This window comes from Poecilia reticulata, linkage group LG16 (genome assembly GCF_000633615.1).
Source record: "Poecilia reticulata strain Guanapo linkage group LG16, Guppy_female_1.0+MT, whole genome shotgun sequence".
NCBI classification, from domain to species: Eukaryota; Metazoa; Chordata; class Actinopteri; order Cyprinodontiformes; family Poeciliidae; genus Poecilia; species Poecilia reticulata.
Genome location: NC_024346.1, coordinates 21,195,231 through 21,219,132, shown reverse-complemented (window position 1 = coordinate 21,219,132; position 23,902 = coordinate 21,195,231). Strand labels below are relative to the sequence as shown.

Sequence of the window (23,902 nt, the reverse complement as noted above, 5' to 3'; positions counted from 1 at the left end):
AGAAGCAAATGGTCAAAATAATGAATGTTTCTTCACATGTACATATAACAACCAAAGTAACCAGCAAATGTATAAAGAAAAAATTTGAGAAAGAGAAAGTGTGCTGCTTGTATTTGCTACATGTAGATCGGGGACGTTGGCCACAACCAACTCTGTGGATGGGCCACAGATGGCTGCTGTTAACTATGGGCCGGTGGTTAAGAAGATAAGAGGCCGAGGATTATGTACAGCTGGATACACACAAACTTACTCTCCCCCAGCTGGACAGAGGTATGGAGATCTGGTGAGCAGTTAATTACAGAGCTGAAGAAAACATAAGTACCCTTCACACTAAGCCACCAAACTTTAAAAATATGTTTAATTCTTCTTTAATTCTCCTTTTACTCGAACAGAAACCAAACCACAAAATGAATGAAAACTTTTTCATGAAAATGTTTAAGTACTGGACACATCACCACATCATTTTTTTAAACTCATTTCAAAGGGGCCATAACTCTATACACAAACAAGGTCATGGAGTCATTGAAAAAGGAAAAAGCCCACATCCTCATAGGTCCCTCGCCGTACTTAACAGTGTTCATAAGCAGCTTTTCCACATCCTTACACAGTTTTAGAAGTTTAACGTCTTGAAGTAAATATTCATTCAGTGGTTGTATTCAGATGAATATTTGGTTGCAAACTTGCTTTCAGACTGCTCTAATAGACGAACATCACAGGTCTGAGTTATTCCTAACAGTCATACTCCATAGTCTTCTCTGGCACTAGGCGGTACTACAACTTACCATTGTTTCTCATGACCTGGAGTTACATGAAAGGGGAAGAAAAAAACAAGGTGAAAGTCCAAAACCAGTTATTGTCCAATTGGCACTGCTGCGACCTGTTCTCGCCGTCTCACACGTGAATCACATTTTAGTTTACTCATTTACATCAACACAATCAGTAAACACCCAGTGGATTACAGAGTTTTTGTTTGAATCGGTAAAGGAGATGAATAACCCAAATGCACTCAGAGGGCTCTAGCTGAGCAGTTGGCGTGCCCAGATTGGTCCACCCACACAACACAGACACAGGCTTTTGCTTCTCATTCGCTCCATCATTCTGATACGTTGCCTTCATACCAAATAACAATGAAAGGAGTTCAGTAAGATGAACCACATAGATATTGCTTGACGCTGTCCGGCACACTGACAATATATTCCTTTAGCTGTGCCCTGGCTTCCTTGGACACCAAACTTACCTCCTCATTCATCTGTATCTACTGACAGAGTCAGCTTGTCTGTCTAGTGTTGCCTGCCCGCACAAATAAACACACACAACAGACAGTAAGTCTAGCCTCAACAAGCACAGACGCATGCAGCGTGTGGGCGTGCAAACGCACATGCACCTGCTGTAGTGTGACGAGTGCTGACGTTAAAACGCTCTGCACTGAATTCAGTCCCCAACAGCTGCCACGCAAAAACAGGACAAAAGGAACGGTGAGGACGAATTTTATTAATATACTGTGCAGCATGAAGAAAGTATGGAGTAGACCGTGTGTGTGTGTGTGTTCTTTTATGGATCTCGGATGGCACTGCACAATATTCACAGAAGTATAACGTTGCAATAATTTTGGTAAATGCATTCATCACAGCCACTCCACCATACTTCAGGTTTAACATCTTCATCCAAGACATATACATCAAATGTTGACACAAAACACTGAAAATGGCCTTCCAAATCAGAATACACTTTTTCTGCAGTTCACCTAAGATATCACATCTTACTAATTTACTCTCTTCAGGTTGTTGTTTATAATACAATATTACACACATTGATATTGTAATGACAGTTGTGATTTGCTATATTGTGCATTTCTGGTTTCAAAGAATAACCAACAGTCCATTGATTGGGGGACAGAAAAACATCACAGCTTTACGACAAGCATGAGACAAACCAGCTAACAAATAAGGCACCAGATTGTTAATAATACTCAAAAGAATTCTTGTCTTCAGAAAAAAGAAGTTTGTCGTTTTGTTTTTTTCAGGAAAAAACACAAAACGTTCTTTTGAGGTTGTTTCACTTTGTGAAGTCGCAAAAGAAGTAAAAGACGTTAGCCGATGTTTAAGTTCACACAGATACCGACTGTGTAACATCAAAAGCAATGGCTCCATTACAGAAACATTTTCCAGTAGCGACAGCGAGTTTCTGACTCATTATTAACCCAGCTTCTCTGTCCCCAGGAAAAATGTATAAAATTTCTTTAAATGTCACAATCTTTCTTGTCACTTGTCAGCAAAATCCCTTTAAAAATGTTTATACTTTTCCAGATACATTTGATTCAAAATGTAGTGAATCAAGCCAAGGTGTAAAGTTTAGATGTTAAGACAGAGTAACCAATTATATTTATCTCAGACACTGTACCAGTGTGAAGAGTTACCGCTGAGCATCTGGTCAACAGTTTTCTGGTCATCGCCAGCATTGCTAATGCATCCATCCATCCATTTTCCTGCACCCTTGTCCCTCAGTGGGATCGGGAGGGTTGCTGGTGCCCATCTCCAGCTAATGTTCCGGACGAGAGGCGGGGTACACCCTGGACAGGTCGCCAGTCTGTCGCAGGGCAACACAGAGACACACAGGACAAACAACCATGCACACAAACACACTCACACCTAGGGGCAATTTGGAAATGCCAGTTAACCTAACAGTCATGTTTTTGGACTGTGGGAGGAAACCGGAGTACCCGGAGAAAACCCACGCATGCACAGGGAGAACATGCAAACTCCATGCAGAAAGACCGGGGCCGGGAATCGAACCCAGAACCTTCTTGCTGCAAGGCAACAGCTCTACCAACTGCGCCACTGTGCAGCCCTCATTGCTAATGCAGTCGTGTTCAATATTTTCATCCTTGACCTAAGACCTCACAAGAGAGAATCCCAAGAATCATTAAAGTGATTCTTTAACCGACTCTTGCTCTATAAAAAGTTGTCACGCATAGCTGAAGTGAAAAATCTGTGCTAATTGGCCAAGTGTCTCAGCTACATGGCAAAAATGTGCAATACTTTCAGAGGTAAACTTGCAGTGAATAAAATGTTTGGGATACTTTTATGTCTGGGCTTTCTGTGCTTCATTCTTTTCTCTGTTTATGTTTAGTTTTCCATCTTCTCCCAATAACATCTAAGTGCTCTGCTTCCAACCATCGTCCTTTATATATAAAGAAAGTGTTTTCACAGTGTCTCAGTTAATCCAGTCAATAAGCAGTTGCCTAGTTCAATGAGCGGTCAAAGTCAAGACCAAAATAAACCTCAGACTGATGCAGACTATATGCCATGGGAAAGTTCATGCTGATAACGGGAAACTTTTCTTTAAAGATGTCCTCTTCAGTGACATGTTAGCAAAACATGTTTTATATATTCAAACTTACTGTTTTCATATAGAGTGATAGAGATAAATATTTTAGATAAAAGGCAGCAAGAGGAATCTATAAATGCTTGAGATACTAGACAAAAAAATTAAAACCTTAAAAGATTCAGTAATGAGCCTATAAATAAGAGGCTTTATTCCTCAATACATTGTGCCAGGATCAGCCTACATGTATCCGTTTGCCCAGAATCTGACCAGTTAAAGACAGCAATGAGGGGATTAAGCGTGTCATGAGATGGCCAGAGAGAGAAAGAGAGTGTGAATAAAAGAATAGATTACCCCTGAGACCTTTCTTGCTCTTTTCTGGGCTTCGGTGCCCCACTTTCTAACTAATCTTCCTTTTTTGGTGTGACACATATTCTAAACACAGACACGCAAAAAGAATTGACTAAGACCTCTAGCAATGAACTAAATTGGCTTGTTATTTTGGTACCGACATTGTTATTTATGGTACCTCTAGCAGTGAGCATTTTCTACTGCAAGCATGTGGTCGGGACGTGCGAAAAGTCTTATACCCCAGTTAATCATTGACAACGAAGAGCACAGACGTTTATGTTTTCATTGCAAAAGTCCGAATAAACTTAAGTCTGAGTCACGCTTGTACAACAGACTACACTGAAAGTTGAAAGAGCAGTCGTACTTTTGGAAAAAAAAACCTGTAGTAAAATTTTCAAGAACAACCTTTGAGAATGAAAAACAAAGATCTTTATCTTTACAACGCAAAAAAACTGAAAAAACAAAAGACAGGTAATTCAGGTTAGAAGGGTGGAGTGGTTAATTACAACCTTGTAAGCACGAGCCAATTTTTTTTGTTGCTTTTTTTCTTTATAGAAGCATAATGCTGTACATTGGCAAGATATTTCATTAGACATATATTCTCCTTTCCTGATTAACAAAGTGATCAAAATCAATCTGGCATGGCATTCACAAAGAACAATTCTTGAAATAATGCAAAAAATAAACATAAATTAGCAATATATCTGTACATTTTCCCCAATCCACCTACATGTTAAGGACTGTATATTAAACATTTATACTTTAAATATGAACATTTCATATCAGCTTAACTAATTGTCTAGCTGAATCAGAATCTGGTCTGACAAGACAAAATCAATCAAAACCACAGCAACTGCTTAGACGCACAAACAAGTTACCCAATATTGTTATGAATACATTCACCTTGACGTTGTCTGCAAGCGCGAGGGAATGATGCATGACGTTAAGAAGGTGGTAACACGGGAGAAAAACACCAGCAGTTGAAACAGTTGATCATAAATAAATCCAAAATAGTGAAGTTAAAGATAAAAAAAAAAACTAATAAATAATCAAGACAAAAACAGCTAAAAGATATTAGACAAGTTATCAGATTTCAGATGACTAGAAGTTGTGTTAGGTTTTAAGAAATAATGATGAACGAGAGAAAAGGCATTGCTCACTTTAATTGTCAAATTTAAAAGTAATTTTGTATTCTTTTATGACAATACTAGTGCAAACTGGAAAGCACTCTGTCATGTTGTTAACGTAGACATGAAAGACACGAGAAACTTTCCTTACCACTTGCATAAAACCAAGCAGAACTTTTGCCCTCGCTGTGTGAGCAAGGCTGTGACCTTTCCTTTCCCTACAGTGAGACTGAGAGGTCTGTGGTCTGTGGGATACTGGTGATAATTTAAACCAGAGGCGAGCTACACAGACTCAACTGTTTGTCAGTGCAACACAACACTGCCTTGTTTGCAATAATGACCACCAGATTACATCCCCTATGTATGTGTCAGAGGCTTTGCATGTTTCTGTGCCTCTCACATGCGTAACAGCTCCATCATAAACTCAGAATTTGTGACAGGACTTCTTCCAATCCAAGGTCAGTTCTCATCAATCTTCACAACTGAATGCACATGCTTCACACAAACACATCATTAATGCTGCAGTTTATGGTGTTTTGACTTTAGGAACTCAACCTTCTAAGTAATCTGAATTTTAACAGCGGTTACTCATGTAAACACATAATTAGTCCATTATTTTACACAACATCTAACCAGTATTTGGTATAAGGTATTTGAGGCATTTGGAAAAATTTTAAATAAAAACTTCACTACAGGCACAGAGGCAGAAACACATTGAATATGTACCATAATTTTGGAGGGATCAAGTCTGAATCTTGCATTCAAGACGCATTTGAGTTAAGACTCCAGATTTGACTGAGACTCATGCTTTTAAGATTTGACATGGAGTTGGGTCTTGTGAGCAATTTTTATTTGATTTGATTTTTCTAGTGGTGAAAATAACCTGCAGCTCAGACAGAGGTGCACATATTCTTGTGGATTGTTTGTGCCAATAGTCATGGATGTTCACATACTGTGGGCTATTATGGTTAACAACAGTCCAGAGTCATGCGACTGTATGCATGACTCTGGACTGAGCATTACTGGGTCATTTTACAACAAAATACACCCATCTTCCTGGCTGATAAACTGTGTTGTAATATATGACTGGTGACATAAAATAAAAGCACTTCCTTAAAAAAAAATGAACAGGAAACACTAAATCAAGAATATTCTACAATTATTGTGCTTCAAACAAAGGAGAAGAATAACCTCCATTATCAATACAGTACACAATGCAGAAAATCAATACTAGCTCATCAAAAATAAAAGCACTTCCTCCTCAGGTCAATAAGAATATAAAATACTTGATGTTTGCCTTTTACACGGATAAATGTACTTGTGGTCATCTCTGATGATACTCATAGCAGTATGATACAAATTTTCCAGTAACTTGAGGAAGAGTTTATTAGCAATACTAAACAGTGTTGCATCTGTAATAGGCGGCTCTCTACAAAAAAGAAAAAAAAACGATATCTTGCTACTTTATGTCACGATGTTCATCCGTTAAACCAAATCAGTAATTTCCCCAACCCTGGTTCTCACGGCACACTAACCTGAATGTTTTAGATGCACCCCTTCTTCAACTCACCCCTTTCTGATGACTGCAATTCAGCAAAACCCTGTTAATCAGCCACACCAATTGAAATCATGTGTGCTGAAGCAGGGGAATACCTAAAACTTGCAGAGCAGTGTGCCTTGAGGTCCAGAGTTGAAAAACACTGATCCAAATGTCCCTCTTTTACTCCGTTCATAGTTATCATTCATCACTCCGAGTTGTGTGACGGAGATTATATTTCTGTTTCTTGTTACAACTTGATGTGTTTGTCTTTTTTTTTCTCATACTGTTCTCTTCACCCAATTTTACATCTTTTGCTTCGTCTTTGTGGGGATTTTAAGCTACGTAGAGAGTACTTAATCTTGAAGAGAAATTAGCACAAGGCTGCCATCACAAACTGGCTGAATGCATCTGGTTTCAACAGTATGGCAGCAACAGGAGGTAAGGCTGGACAAAATGATAAACTGCAAGAGAAAAAGGGGGAAAGAAATGGTGATTACTGAAAAAGACGCAACAATCCTTAAATGATTTTTTTTTTTTTTTTACAAAAAACTGGCCCAACTACTAAACAGAAAGCCACTCTAGGTGATTAACAGTGACCTGTAAAGCGGTGCTATGAGGATAATTTTACATGTCTCATATTGTGAGTAAGTAAAAACATTTCCCTGAACAAAGGGATTAAATGTAGTAAAATATTAAATGTAGACTGGTCTATGAGTTTGACACCCACCAATAAAAGAGACAGAAGCTAGACACAAAAGGAGCTAAACACAAAGATAAAATCCCATCGTAAACAAATTAGTACATGTACACCCAGGAGATAGATGCAAATGTTATCTGAGATAACACCTACACGCACTTCCAACACTTGTGTGTTTAAAGAAAACTTGTCCACAGTGCAGACAAGTCAGAGCTGCCCCCCTTTTACCAGGAACACACATGTAAACAAACAGTAAAAATGTTATCAGGAAATGTTGCAACAAACAACAAATTTCTGGCGGTGTGAGTTATATGTTCATTTTGATGAAAGAAACAAGAAACGGAAGCAAACGTCTTTCGAGGCATTGGACTACAATGGTAAGGACTGTGATTTTCAGCCACTCAGACACACAAGACTGAAGTTAATTTGCCAGAGAAATGTGTTTTGAATTTGGCTTTGCATGCGTGTCAGACGATCCAGAGTTCACTCGTCTAACCAGGTTCATGTTTAAACAAAAGCAGGAGAGCAAATAGCACTGACGCCTGCAAATGCACACGTACGAAAACACACTGAGAATTCACTGGAACTTTGTGCGAGACAAATATTAAATGTACCTGGTATGGCTCTAAAGCATAACCCTCACTCAAACAGATCTTGCACCGTCTTCAATAAAGTTATCTGGAAAAAAACTGAAAATATTTAATTAATATCATTGAGCTGCCTAGCTATAAATTGTGTCAAAACACTGCTGTAGTACAAATAATCTAACATAAGCTACCGATTTAAACATGAGCGATGAGTATGGAATCCATTTCTGGTCTACGTTTCGTTGAAAATTATGTTCCCACAAATGCTTTCTTTCTGCAATTGGTCTACAAAACCAAGCTGTAAATATTCAAGTAAACTCAGTTTTACAAGTTGTGTACTTGACCCCAGAAATGCTCATTTTTCTGACTGAAATAATCTGCAAGAAAATTCAGAATAAGATTCATAGTCAACAGCAGCAGAGGTGGGTGTGTTGACTGAAAGGCATGGAGCTTGTGTAAGGGACAGGATGTTGGTCTGGCCTGGACAGAAGACTGGAATTATACAGAGCCATGGCTAGTCTTGGACCCAAACTGGAAAAAGAGAACAGAGAGGTCTCACATAGAAAGCTGAGACAGTGGGTTATTTCATACGAAGGTTGCTCTATAACAGAGGCTGAGCATGAACTGGGAGCACCAAAGAGGAAAAAGGCTGACCTTTTTTTTCCAAAAGAGATGTATCGTGCTTCGACTATGGTTTACAGTACAGGCTGTGTTTACAAAAATATAAATATAAAGAAAGCAAGTCAGAACTCAAGTCTTATTTTCAATAGAGGCCATTGTTTAAAAATGACTACAGATTAATCACAATTTCACCCTCTCTTAGGGTCTTGTTTTAGTACAACTTTTTTACTGAATAGTAAAAAAGAATGTTGTTGTGTAGATCGGTTATATAAATCTGTACAAAAAGAGGCAGCGATAACACATACCACATGTCACACATTGTGCCCAGAAACCAGCAGACATTACTAGATTTTTGGAAGATAAATCTTGAAAGACGTCTGTTATTTACAACCTCTTTTCCCTGGGGAAGTGCCTAAGGGAGTAACAGTATTACCAGCTTTTATCATCTACAGCTTAGGAAATTTATTAAATGTCTTTTGCTTTTTCTTTTAAGAAGAGTTGTTTTTTAATATTTAGATGTTCTCACAACTGGGTCACACCACTAGCGGTACCATTTAATTTCTTGGCATGCAGGCTCATGAATACCCAGAAGCCATAACCAAATTATCAGCTGATTTCATCAAAATTCAGAGGCTGGACCAGGTCAACCCATCTTCATACTGTGCCCTACTTTATTCCACATATACACCAAAACACATCCGTTGAAGAACTAAAAGCCACTGCTGCAGTAGCTGCTTCACCAAGCGTGTCCAAGTGCAAAATTACTGACATCCTGACTCCCACATGCAGATGATGGAGATAACATCATGTCCTCACAAATGTTTAGCATAATCTTACTTTTGTATTCAAAAAGGCAATCAGATGATATTTGTCGGCAGCTGATATGAGAGATGGCAGCTTGTCAGGGAATACAAGCAGTTTTTGACATTTATAGAGGTGACAAAAATGTTAAGAAGAATTTTTATTTATAGAAGAGACTTGAGAACCCCCCTCGTCCCCCCGTCTAATACCTGCTTGTGGTTTGTTACTTTAGAAGTGTTTACAACAAAGGTTAATTATATTCTGAACAATAACTACTGAAACTACTACTAAATTAAGCAGATATATGTTTGTATGATTGTGTATAACCAAACTGTACAAATGTATGTTTAATTATTTTAACACCAGTAGGAATAATTTCTGTTAATAGAAAACAGGTCCTGAGAGTTGGCTTTATGTTACAAGGAGAATTTGAATACAATAAATCCGGTTAGCTAAAATAAAGCCGTGTGCGAATAAATAAAATAAAAATAATAAAAAAACACCTGATTTTAAATGAAAATCCCATATACTAAGGGCAGGGAAAACACAGTCATTCTAGCAGCTGCTGAATATTATTTTCCATCTGAACAGACCCAGCGTGCTTCTACATGCTGCCTGTGTGGCAGGTGTATATTTCATTACCACAAACTCAGACTTGTCTAAAGAGAGTCTTCCCTGCAGCTGCTAAAGGAGCCACCGGCATTATTACTGCCAGAGATGAACACCTAATATTCTCTGCACACACAGAGAAGTTCATGTAAAGGCAGTTTTCAAAAAAAAAAAAAAAAAAAAAAGCTGCCAACCCACATGCGACACGAGGCCTTTTTTACGACCGTTAATAAACTATTATGGCTTGGGTGGTGTGAGAAAATCTGAACAGGCTGTGAGTGAACGTGAATCTGTGGTTTAGCATCCAACAGTTGGAGAGCAACAGATTTAATGATGCTGTCAATTAGCCCATTGTTTTGCATAGTTTAATATAAATTAAGTAAAGTAATTGGAAGGAAATGGGACATGATTTCCTGTAAATTTATTTAAATCTGAGAAATCGCCCCACACACATACCTCTAAAAGTCATCTAAGTCAATACTAGCCTACCTGTGTGCAATTCAGTGTCAGCAATAATACTCTCATTCATTGTAAGACTTCTGCCGAGTCCAGAATAATCACTCAAACTTCATTCTCCTCACACTCTCATGTTGAACCGAATACTACAGATTTGTTTTGTGGTTCCGCATCCAAGGATACACAGAAAATTAGGTAAAAAACAGACAACAGGCACACAGAAACAGACATAATGCCGTTACACAAAGAAGGAAACTATGACGTGTCTGTAACTCGATAGAGAACAGAAAGAAAGAAGGGGATTCACACAGAAAATGAACTGATGCTTGATGAAACAAGAGAGGATTATTCACTTCTGAAGCTGGTCTTTCGTGATGGTCTCATGTCCCCGTTATCTCTTTTTCATTTCTTCAATGGAGCCTTGTCCTGTTTTTCATCCGGTAAGCTTTGAGATTTCAGAGGAAAGGAAAACGGAAGGAAATATATTGACAAGTTTTGTCTGTAATTTGTCTCCATGTGCTTGTCACAACGTCAAAAGTAAAAGAAAAAAATTACAAAAGGAAGAAGTTTGGTAATTCAGCAGCTGCTTAAAAACATATTTGTAGCTCAAGCACTCAGAGCATGAAAGAGTGAATCCTACAGTTTCTATTTCAACCTGATGATTTTTACGGCCACAAGCTAAGCTTTGAATAAATTTACATTCATGCAGCAAATCTTACTAACAATATAAGGTTGGACCCTGTTCAACGCCACATATTTTTAAAAAAAAAAAAAGTACAAAAACAATAGTTTTAATTTCCAACACATTTCATATGTGTTGGAAATTTGAAGTCAAATTTTAGCAGTTCCAAGTCCTCCAAGTCCAGCATTACTACATTTACAAAGATTAAAAACAAAATTTCAACATGACAATGTACAAAATTATGTTTGTAATGGTCAGGCTTTAAATATAAAATCTGGAAAGATAAAAAAGAGGAAGTGGATCCATCATAAAAAAACAAAACAAAACTATGACCAATTATGACTGACTGGTTATGTTGACAATAGGACGGGGAATATTCTGGAACTGCAAAAAGTTACTCCACATTTTATTTTGTTTTTCCATACTTATCCGGAAGAAGAAAATCCCATTAATATTCTGATGTCTTAGGAAATGTGGAAGCAGACAAGGTCTCTCAAATGCAATTTAGTCCAACAATGTAATTAAACCATCACACCTTTAGTTGGAATAATCACTTTACCTACTTAGAAGTAGGGCTGTATAAATAAATCGGTTCGGCGATATATATCGATATTTTCCTACCTCGGAAATTTCATCCGCGAGTATCGATCCGTTCAACAATAAGGGTCCATAGCCTTATAGCTCTTTTTAACGTCTAGTTTGTTACGGCGTAGCAGCAAGACTCCGCCTCCCTCAGTCTCACTTTCAACTTGAGCTTAAAGTGCACATTATAAATTACACACCAGTTTTTAAATTGTGTTAATAGGCCAAGTATAACCGAAGTTATGCTAAAATTAGTAAACCATATTTTTCCGAATGTCAGAGAAATGTCAAAAGCGCCGCCATTCCCCGGCATTTCAGATTATGTGAGAGGGAATGAGCTTCCAAACGTACGAAACTTAACATTAGATTCCTGTGTTTTTGGACACGTAAAATCTTCAATAAAAAACGATAGGCTGTATTTTGTTGCTGAGAAACAAAATAAAGTTGCGCAAGTAACCGTGAAAAGAGAAGCGAAACGGAGAAGCGGAAAGGAGCAGGGGCTCGAACGGAGCAGCTGCAAAAGCAGTGAGATTGCGAAATTAATGCAAATTTCGACTGGTAGCATCACTGCATAATTAGTTTTTAGCTTAGCGGCTTCTGTTCTGTATATAAAGAATTACCTTAAGAATGAACATGGGTTGATAACATCCGAAGCGGGCGCGCAGCTGCGCTGTGTTTTGAGCAGGAAGACGAAGAGGAAAAAACCCCAGCCGGAATCCGCGGCGCAGTGAGGATTTCCATAATAACAATGGCTGATTGATCGGTCATTCTTATTAGCAACAAACAAAGAGTATCAGAGACTGAGAGAACGATGAGATCCTGGCAGTCTGAGAGGCAGCTACTCAGATTCAAGAAGGGGAATACCGGCGCTGCGTAGCTGCAGGGAGTCGATCACTACGTAGTGAGGCGGAGCCACTACTTTAGCAGCTAGTAGTAAACAGCTTACAGCCATGGCTAACTCCGGGAGCCAAGGTAGAAAAGCCTTTTTCCCCACAGTCCAAAAGACTGCATTTGTGGTTGCATTTTTACTCCAAAATGCAACAACATTTTGGAGTGTCCAAAAGTGTCCAAAAGAAAAAACATAAGTGCAATCATTTGCATATTGAGAGTCTACAGAGGCTGATGATCTCCCCACTCTGCTCCTGGATTGCCGTTTAAACTTTTGAGTTTTGTATCAAATCCACATGAATTAAATGACAGAAACTAATTCTCTCACTGCATCTTTGGTTCATTTTGTCCAGCTGCAGACTGTTAGACTGTCCAATCAGATTCAGGTATTGTGTAGTTGGTGCTTTTAATCAGTTTTCAGTTAACTAAATTCAAGTCTATGGAACACAAAATGTCACTAAAATCACTGTCCTTCTAAAATCGTTCAGAAAATCGTAAAAATGCACTGAATCATATCAAATTGTATCGCTCAACAAATATCGTGATACATATCGTATCGTGACCAGAATAGCGCATATCGTATCGTGAAATTATTGTATCACTACACCCCTACTTAGAAGTGCAGTCATTTTTGTCTAACCAGGTTCTGTGTCCTTTCAGTGCAAATTTAGCAAAGTCTTGAAAACAGCTTCATCTGTCTCTCAGACAGTCAAAGTCATTGTTTTATCCTGGCAGATCTATGAGTATCCCTCTAAAGTCAGGCTACAAAACATGCTAATTCAATAAAGCCGACATGAGTTGAAAATTAAATAAAATAATTAGTCCTATCCCAACTGTTACCCTGTTTGAAGACACCAGCAACTCTGTAGGTCCACAATAAGTAAACCTATTCTGTATTTTTTTGTCGATATTTTTGTCCCCTTCTCCTTACTGCTACCTTTGTACAGTTATGTCATTTAGATCATTTTGAACTCATAAGTTGCAAATGAAACCTCACTTCTTACCTCAACAATTTGCTTGTTTTTCATTTCATTGAATTATTCTCCTTTCCACATTAATGGTAGAAAGAAAATGTTTTAGTTGCAACAAGCTGGCTTTTTAACGACAAAGATATCAGCTTAAAGCCACAGTATTCAAACATAATATTTTGATGTTTTCCAAAACTGGCTTGCATGTAAAATAAATGCATAATTAAAACATATATATTTTATATAAAATGTATATACCCAAGAAAGAAAAAAGTAAAGACAGTGAAAGGAAAAGTTTTTAGGCTGAGAGGCATACGGTTACTCTTTTCTCTAATGGCTGTTCTCCTACATTCCCACCTTCCTTTTAAGGCTTTGGTTTGTTTTACAACGGTGGTGTTAGTCTCTCTACTTGACTGCCCAAAGATAACTCAGAGAATTTAAGCTGACGTATACTATAAATATTTAAACGGATTAAAAGTTTAAAAGTATGCTCTGGTTTGCTAACCAACTCCTGACATGCAGGGCCATCCAATCAGCATTATGCTTAAAAAATGTCCAATCCATTTTGAAAACAGATCAAGTAACCAAAGCTCAGCAACTGTGCAGCAGAAACTGCTAAAATAAAGAAAAGCTAAAGAAAGAAAAATGGTGTTCAAAAGAATTTAGTCTGAAACAAAAGGAAAATTGGGAAAAGAGAAAAGATAAGTATACAATGAAGAGTAAACAGTAGGTAAGATTTCCTCAAAAGTCTGCAGAGAAAGCAGGCTGGATATACCAAAGTACACCTCAGTGTACTTCAGACCAGATTTGAACAGTTTGAATGAATGGAAAGTTGAAAACCAGAGAATATAAAATCAATTAAATAGATGGGTTGAGAAAATCAAGTCTGCTTTGTAATACAAAACTGTTCAAAAGGTTTGTGGTTGAGCTTTGAACATGGACTATTGCAGAAGTATTTGTTGATTAAAGAAGATCCCTGTTGGTGCGTTGACTTAAAAATGGAAAGGTTGTAAATTATGATCATTTGTGTTTGAATTCAGACTGCCTACTGCATAGATGGACATGTCAAGAGATTTGTTATGAAACTTATTAACTTTACTCTAATGAGATATCATAAAGTCTACAGGTCTAAATCTTTATAAGGCACCATTAATGTTAATTTCTCAAGGAAATAAAACTATTTACAAAAGCTGCCGAAAGGTCAGTTTCTTGATTAAGGGCTTTAATAACATTCACTGTGTGCACTGGTTGCTTTTACGGCTACATTTATTGATGTTACAAGAGATAAACTGTTGTCGGCTTTATACTCTAGCTCTTCAAACATTTACCTTTGAGCTCCAAACCACTGATTTCAATGCCAGGTGATGCAAGTAGATACAAGGATAAGACTTGAAAGAACACAGACACAGCAAAAGATAGAAAAAAAAATGTATTTTTTTTAAAAAGTCAGGAATTAAAATGCATCTCAATATAATTCCTCAGCAGCCTCTTGGCAATTATGACTTTCCAAAAGAAGATTGTCTCAGTACTTTAATCAATGTAGATACAGGAACAGACTCTTTGAACTCAAAGTTATCAATGGCAGTATAAAGAGCTGATAAGCTGAAAAACAAGAGTATATGCAAACATGTTTTTAATCTTAATTACTGCAGGCATTCCTGACCTCTTCACTCAGCCAAAAATGAGAATTATAACATAAAACATGTCCTAAGTTTTGTAAATACAGCACCTTCCAGTCAAGCTTATTCAGGAAAAGATCGTCAACTCTTGGTGTGCTTTTTGAACCTCTATGCAATTTTTCATTTTTCTGAATCACTAAACTGCACGGTCCTTACTAAACCACATTATCATCTTTAACTATTTAAATTTAAAGTAACAAACTTTTTGTCAGATTGAAGCCTGAACAAATGGCCCCTTAACTCTATGTTGAAGCTATTCGCTCTTCTAGTAGAGGTTGGTTATTAAAATCCAAACCCACAGCCTTTCTGAGCCATCTAATCACAACATAAAGAAACAAAAGTCAGAACATTTTGGGTTTAAAACCACCTCCAACATCAATTTAGATTACATCAAGAGGATTGACATGCACTGCAGAAACCTGCATAAGTTAAGAGCTTTTTGTAATACGGCTGCACACAACCACATGAAGGTAAATTACCTGCCGTGCATAAAAGTTGAAAATCATAGCTCATTATCTATCCTTGCTTCTTAAATCTAAATAAAGCCTGAGCTGCAGTGCACCAAATGGCAAGCACTGTGTGATACTGCTGAACGAAAGAAAAAGACTGCAAGTCAAAGTCAGTGAGAAAAGGGCAGAGGAAAAGTGATGCAAGGCTTCTCAGCTAACTTATCCGGACCCCTTTACAAAAAACTGATATAATCTAAGAGGGCGAAGGAGAGGATGATCACTCCCTGCACCTCCCTTCAGCTCTTTTCTCTCCTCTATCACTCTCACTCCTGTGATTGAGGTAATGAATGTGTGTGTCTGTTTCAGTTCCTATTAATAGGACAGTGCGTGGCTGGAAGTGTCCAAGCTAGGGAAAGATGAGATCTGTTACTCTACCACTTTCCCACTCTCACACATTCAGGATGAAAACAGAGCAGCAGCAGAGAGCCCAGATGTAGAAGAGGTGGGGGGGTTGGGCTACAGAAAGTGGAAAAAAGGTGAGCAGAGGTCAAACACAGAGCCAACAAGAGAGCTTCAAACAGCGTACTGATGGATTTATTAGCTACACAATACAGCCAATGAGCCGCAGACATTCCACACACCATAGGGTGAAGAGCTGGAGTCCAACATAATGCAGTTGCAAAGACAAACAGAGTGACATGGCTGTCAAACATTTTGGGTTAACTACATTACAGAGACTATTCCTACCTCTTGAGTTGGTGGCCAGGTCGGCCACTTTCTGGAAAGCATCCAGGAAGACCGTGACGGCCACCGCTGTCGCCCTAAGACAGGAAAACAGATTCATAAGGCAAACATTACTTTCCCCACCCAACATATGAGAATGGACGATAATATTGGATTGGCCATCTTGAGGTTTGAGAGGTTTCCTGAACAGCCAGTCTTTTCCAGGCTGAACACAATGAATTGTTTCTCTTTTTTTTTCCCCCCTTTATCCTATAAAGAGCATCAAGGCTGCCACACAGCCGCCCTCACTGCCGCTTTGGCACGTCACAGTCAATGAAATGTCAGACTGGTTTAGTCTGATATTTTGCATACTAAGGGGAGATACGAGCGAGCCCTGCCAATTTAAAAAAAAAAAGTATGAGGAGCAGGCTAAATTAGCAAACATGCTAATAAGAAAGGCGAATGGGAAGATTGGGGCTGAAAAACTGAAGAGGAAAAAAAATAAAAAATCTGTGCAAAATGCTGTCAAATGTGCCAAATTAGCAGATATTTTGAGTGGTGGAGGGGCCAATGTCAGTGACAAGTCAGGATCAAGGGTTACTGTACGCCACCTGCTTCTACGAACGTTCACCGCTGTTCCATGTTTTCTCCATTTGTGGATAATGACCCCCATTGTGAATAGCTGGAGTCCCAAAGCCCTTTGTAACATTTCCCAAACTCCTAGTTGCTAAGAAATTTGTTTGTCTGTTCTTGAATTTCTTTTGATCAGGGGCATCATATGTTGTACTCTGAGCCGTTTTCACCAACATAATGTAACCTGACCTGGGATTGACTCATGAAATTGAACCAAGAGAATGCAATTAATCAAAGTAAACAGATGATTTACCAATGGCAGTAATTATATTTTTACACAGGGCCAAGTTGAATCAGATAGCTTTGTTCCCTTTATAAATGAAATCCCAACACAAAAGCCATTTTTTGCATTTACACAGGTTATCTGACATTTAAGTGTGTCAAAAAAGCCAAAACAAACCATCTTTAAGGTTGTAAATATCTTTTCATAGAGGTGTACCAATAAGCTGAAATTTATCAAACATGCGACCTGAAGAATAAAAATCAAAAGCTGTTTTTATGAAAAGGTGTAGACGTGTAAACAAGACACATTACACAAGCGTAACCACAAAACATGTACATGCATTTGGTTTCTGGAAAGTAAACATCAAGGTCGATGTTTTCACAACTCAACAACATGTACCGTAATACACGTGTTTTAACTACAGGTTGAACAAGCCCTGCTGAGTGAAGAATGTCTCCGTAATTACGCTGAGTTTGCTTCACTTCCAGGTCAATGAAGGGATCAGTGTGGGATCAACTCAGTTGAGTCCTGCGTTGAAATAAAAAGGGCGTGAAGTAATTGCCAAACTGACCTAATTTTCCCATCATCTTATTATTTAGTAAATGAGAAAATACTGAACATGCACAGGGACAGACGAGAGGGTCAAGACCGGTTAAACGTATAAATCAGTGTACAACTAGTGAAAGATTATGATTTTGTTTTAAAATTACCCTCATCTTACTCAACTGGCTCCTTATTCAAGTACCTGAAGGATCAGCTATTATGCAAGTTCATAACTTGCTGCTTTTTAGCAATCAAGGTAATTGGTTAACCTCCACAACGTTGGTCTGGTTTAGAAACAGCAGACGGTGCAGGATTATGACCACAAGTATGAAGATGAAAGAAGCTTAGTGTGCACAGGAGCATGAACATGATATATGAGCTCCCCGCTACGGAGACTAGGCCACTTGTATGTGATGCATACCACACAAAGTAACACAATTGTCAAGAATTTTTCCAAAGTTTGTTCACTCACACAGGCTCTTTTGTTCTAACGCCGAGTGGGTAATTTGCAAACACTTGTTATTCTATGTGGCAGCAGAAAACCTCCATAAACGACTTGGGAATTTCCATCACCATTACATGCTGGCATCAGGTAAATAAAAGATAAGGGTAGGATTTCAATTCTGAAGAGACTAAAGATTGTTTTCGCTTTACCTGAATATTTAATTTGTTTGAGAAGCATTTTTTTAACATATACAACAGAATGATTGGGGTGATTTTCAGCTTGTATTTTCAGAAGATGCAGGAAAAGATTTCTGTGTTCAGGTTATCACAAAGCAGCCTTTCACAACTCGATAAGAAAAGCGAACCAAAAGCTGGGTTAGACCAAATATTCTTCCACCGAACAATCTTGTCCTTTTTCACTCAGAAACTTAATGCAGTATTGGTTAACAGGCGGTGTTTTGTGGGAGAGCTGACCAGGAGATCCATGGGTGTGTCCTGCAAATGGAAAAAGAAACACACGCACAGGCACACGCAGATGCCTTTCTATTTAAAGCCCCACACAGGCACCATAACAGCCTCTGATATCTGGCTCCACTTATTTATTACGTGCCCTTACTGGTCTATGGATAATATTTTTCAGGTGCTTGAAGCCAAATCACATTCACCAAAGATTAAATCATTAACTAAAAGTGGATTTGTGTGATAAGTGGCTTAAAACCTGCTTTCAGTACAACTGAATGCAAAATGTTAAGGAACAATAATTGCAATCCAAGTCATAATGATTAGTTTAATTCACATTTCAACTGGGGATGAACAAATGGTACATTTGTTATTTTCTTGTGCAGGCAAAAATTCAGCATCCTTGTTTCAGCTCCGAGTCATGTGGCTATAATCATTGCTTTCATTTACAGGTGCACTGCTAAAGTTCCTTGAAATCTTTCAATTACAACAAATTTCAACGTATTTTATTAGAATTTTATCATAAGCCAACATAAGAGGGTGTAAACTTGTGAAGAGGAAGAAAAGTGAAACATGGTTGTTTTTACTAATGGGAATCTGAATTGTATCCGGACTCACTGAGGTAGTACTTTGCAGAGACACCTACTGCAGTAGGTACAGCAACATGTCTTTTTGGGTACGTGTCCATTGCTCATCTGGATGCTTATTATCATCTTATCTGCACAACAGCTCAAGCTCAGTGAGCCTGGATGTATAGTGCTTTCCAGAACTGCCATGTATTTAGCTCCATTATTTTGCCCATAAAATCTAATCATGCTTAAGAAAGACCTAAACTTGATTTTCTTATGACTTTGTTCTGGTTATTCTTCTACAAAGTCCAGATTTACAGAGTGCACAAACACCACTACTCCTGTCTACAGATTGTCCCACCCGAGCTGTGGGTCTCTGCACCTAAGAAGTTGTTCCAAAGTGTTTTGGATAGTTGATTCCAGCACTGTGGGAGACGTTCAAAGATTGAGGTGTTGACTTATGACCCATCTCTTCTTGTGACATTTCCACAACTTCATCCAGTTGTGGATGAAGTTGTAATGGCATTACAAAGTTCTTTGGACTTTGTAATGCCATTAATTCATTAATGTTCTCCAACTGCTCTCTGGCTTCACAAAACTGCTCCACTTATACCGAGCGCAAATTACACACAGGTGGATTCCCTCTAGTAAATATAAGACTTCAGGAGACAATTCACCGAGTTTTACTTAGAAGTATCACAGCAAAAGGAGAGTATAGATTATTTATGACATAAAAACTCCCAAAAACACCTTTGAAGTTTGTGGTTGCTTAGTGACAAAAAGTAAAACATCTCAAAGGGTGTGAATGCTTTTCTAAGGCACTGTATGTCCAGCAAGCGCTTAAGCTGTGAGCCATACTCCAACAAGGACCTGACTGCTACCACTGGTTTTAAAATCTGCACACACCCCTGCTATAAGTCAAGACAAATGACTTTAACATATCTATTCCACGAGGCCTTGGCCAGGCCAATCTGAACTCCCTGCAGAGAACGCCACAGTACAGCAGAGTACTCTTTACGACAATGATACATTCAGTCCTGCTGCTCTCATCTATTCTTAGAGAAGCTGAAGCTGGAATGTGACTAAATGCGAATCATAGAAAGAGGTTGAGTTGGCTGAACTTGTCTCAGAAACATAATATGCTTGACTTATCACACAGTAAGTACTTAGTGTTTAATGTATCCTCGTACAGTAGGAACCCCCTTTAAAGCCTGCATCAGATATAAAAACACCAAATTTAGATCAGAACTTCAGAAGATAATTGAAATATTCCAAATAGTGCTTCAACACTGTATGAACTTGTAGCTCAACTGATACAACAGCATCAACCACAAAAAAAGGCTGGCAGATTTACAGAGAAATTACCTAATATTAAAGCATGTGTCAGAGGGATCCATTTCCATTACCAGAAAACACATTTATGTTTTTTTAAGGAAATGAAACCCCACCAAACTGTCACTACACTGTAATTGGCTCATATGCTGGCCGCTTTGTAAAGGGAGCAGAGGGGCTTAATTACAGAGTAGACCGCCTTTGGCTGCAATACACCCAGTGACATATGCTTCTACCACTACTAGCTGGTAACTTATCCAGACCAAGATGAGAAGGTGGGTGTGTTTGTGTTTTACTACATGCATGTGTTAGCTGCTCAGAATAGTCCAGTTCCCAAACAGATTACAGAGGTCCATCAATTGGGGGTTTATGGAAAACAAAAAAGTGTAAAAAAATGACTGGAAGCAGGTCTAAAAATGGACAGAAAGGATCTTACATGTTAGTTTCCAAAAACAAGACATGTTGGCAAACACAGCATAAAGGAAGAAAAATCTCTACACAGAGCCTAGTATCATGACCACTCCTCTGTTTGGACCAGGTCGCAGGCTGTACTTTACCTGGAAAAGTCTAGTCTAAATATACCACAGAGTAGTCATCTTTCCATGAATGACATTCAGTGTAAAGCAGGAAGTAAACATTTCTGAAAGCTCTCATTGAGTGATTCTGGGAGAACACAGAGTACATTTAAATGCAATGGTTTCTACTGTACCTACGCATAATTAGGCTGATTTGTTTTTGTGTGGATATGGACTCTTAAAATAACGTATTTTTGTTTTTAACCACATAGAAACGGTAGCTGGAACTCGCTAAGGATTATTATTCCGAGTTGCGCATTTAACCAAATCTACATTATTAACAAACATCTGGAACGAACCATTTGAAGCAGTAGCTCTTATCTTAATGGAAACTGGATCTATATGAATGAATTATAGACAATTATTCTGAGTCATTTATGAGAGAGCTATTGATCATTGGGTTGCAATGACGGTCAGAAGGCGTAACTGCTGACATTTTAATTCTCATACATAGCCCCTTTTGTAACTTGTTTGGAAAGCAAAACACATGTGGAGAAAAATTACACCACTTGTAAACTATAATATATTGCTATAGCTCACACTTAGTTTCACTGGGGATGTTAGGAAATTTGTTTGTTTTTTTTAACACTCGCCTGATGACCAAACTTTAACATGGTACTTTTAAAACTGCCAGTCATTAGCAGCAAGCTAACAAATATTCCTTGGGCATTTTGGATGGCAGGGTCACATATTTGACCCCTAAATGATGGAGAGAGTCGAACAACATTTCAGCAATAATCAACCTTAATAGAGAGGTAAACAGAACAATGGGATACCGAGGCGATTATTATTGTGTCACTGAACCTTTATACAGCTGTCAGTAAGTGTCTCAGCATGAGGACACGTGGACACCTACACTGCTGGGGAAATGCCATGCACAGTTAATCAAAGAATAATTAAAACCACGGGATGTCTGTATCTGCCGTGCTTGTTGGACAAAGATCTTTTATTTTCGTTGTCGTAAGTTGTTTGTCTTCTGACACGTGGTCACTTAAACCCAACTAGGAGAGGTGACTGCTGTTTACAAGGACTTGAAACGAGTAAGCCTGAAGCTGTCTTTAGAAGGTGAATTAAATAAGAAAAAAGTGATTGAAGCTTACATAAGGACGCTCCGATTAGTGTTGGGAAAGAAAGCAATTCTGTAAACATAATTGTTGTTATTAAAGGCTATATGGCTACAGTAAAAGCGTAGATTAGATACAAAATCAGTTGCAAAATTGGGTTTATGATTATTAGGCATATGGTTCAACTGATTTGATTGCTACGGCACCAAAGGAATGTCTCTGGACAAAACTGTAACATATGCCGCATATTTTTCAGGATTTTAACTAAGCAAATGAATTACTTTTATAATCTTAGTTCCTTTTAACATTTTGTTCAAGGTTATATATAATTTCCCTAAAGGAGAAAAAGGAAAATTAAATCTGTTATGCATATAAGATGTGCATGAGCTCCACTGATATGAATGGTAAAAGGAGGGCTGAAACGGCTTCTGGCAACAATTCACTATGAGGTCAAGTTACAACAGAATATGGTTGATTATAATATATGTGGATAACATCTCTCCACACATATCTATCATTTTTACCAGTTGTTTATAAATATTTCGACTTTGTTTTACACATAGGTTTCTTCCTTTGTTAAAAGTCTATATTATTACATTGTTGATATTAATAGAAAATAATTTTTAAAAAGTTATTTCTGCTCCTACGTAGTTTAAAACATAATTTAAGTTTTGCTTATTAAGATTTGAACAAACATTCAAAAATGCAATATGTGCACATTATCACACACTCACCTGAGCTGTGACTGCAGTTTTCCTGCCTTGGTGATAAAATCTTCCCAGATAGGGCAGCTGCTCTGTGGGAACAGAGATAAAAAAAAAATGGCATGATGCAATTTTACCGTCGGAACAGATTTACTTTTTCCCACAGTTATGAACATAACAGCTTAAAACCTATGGCTCAATCCAGATGCCTGGCCTCACCTGAACAGAGTTAACGCCAGCTCAGGTTTTCTCATGAATGCAGCCCTGTTGAGTCATTTCTAACATTACGTTTTAATAATACTTGCAATTAGACCTGATTGTTTCGTGATTTTAAGATATCAGGGTACAATTCGTTTACCAAAAAAAATAAATAAATAAATATTAAAAAAAAAAAGAGTAAAATTTAGTATAATAGTTTCAAATCGTTTCCTGAAAACTACGTTTAATTTACTTCAATTAAAGTCAGACTTCTGCCATTTTTAAGAGTAAAATAAGAGATTACCATCATGTCCTCCTTGCGTGTTAGGCTGCAAAATGGGTCATGGGCCTCCTTTGGAAACAATCCAAAACAATGAGTGCACTAATGCTATGGTATAATGAGTCCAGGTCCAGATGGGACAGGTTTTTTTTTTTCTTCTTCAAAATTTCTGGACTAAAAAAGCAGATGAGGAGCTCTGTACCCAAACAGCTGCAGAGAACAAGGCCAAATGAATGAAAGAGAGAAGGCTAACAAGTTTGTAAGCAAGAGAGAAAGCTCCCTAAAGAATCTGTGCATTTTGTCACTGCTTTGGAACTAGTATCAGGGGCCTGAGGAATGTCATATTGTACTGTCAAACATAACACCCAACAATTAAGTCGACTCATTTGACCCACAGTCCAAATTTCTTCGTATTACGCAACTACTGCACCTTTTGGTGCATTTCTACCGCAAGCTTTCACGTTTTTGCATGGCTCCAATCCTTCACTCCATTTGTTTTAACCTAACATCCTTTTAATACAGTCACTTCTAAGCCTCACTTTTGACTTCGTATACTTTTCCTATTACTTGTTGACAGACTAGACCTTAAAGACGTTCAGGCTATTAAACATAAGGCCACCTAACAGGCTGCACAATGTTCTGGAGTTTGAATGTCAAATTTATATTTAAATAAGCAAACACAGTCTCTTTGACCATTCAGTAATTTGGGTTTTCTCCTGAAGCAGCTTGCGCAAAGCGTTTTTCGAAAATGAACAAGATATGTTACAAGATATGTTCCTGTGCTGCTGGCTTGT

The 23,902-nt window shown here is 38.1% G+C and overlaps 1 protein-coding gene across 11 annotated transcripts in view; it reads right to left on the bottom strand.

Annotated features, from left to right (window-relative positions):
- The window catches only part of LOC103478387 (metastasis suppressor protein 1-like), a 50,456-nt gene that overhangs the window by 23,893 nt on the left and 2,661 nt on the right, over positions 1-23,902 (bottom strand). For 10 of the 11 annotated variants that reach the window (XM_008432196.2, XM_008432194.2, XM_008432195.2 and 7 more), the window contains exons 2-3: positions 22,661-22,722; positions 16,109-16,182 (exon numbers count right to left, since the gene is read on the bottom strand). In XM_008432196.2, coding sequence (XP_008430418.1) covers positions 16,109-16,182; positions 22,661-22,722 — 136 coding nt within the window. Of the gene's footprint in view, positions 1-16,108; positions 16,183-22,660; positions 22,723-23,132; positions 23,154-23,902 lie in introns of those variants that run through there. The other variant, XM_008432200.2, reaches the window with a different exon arrangement.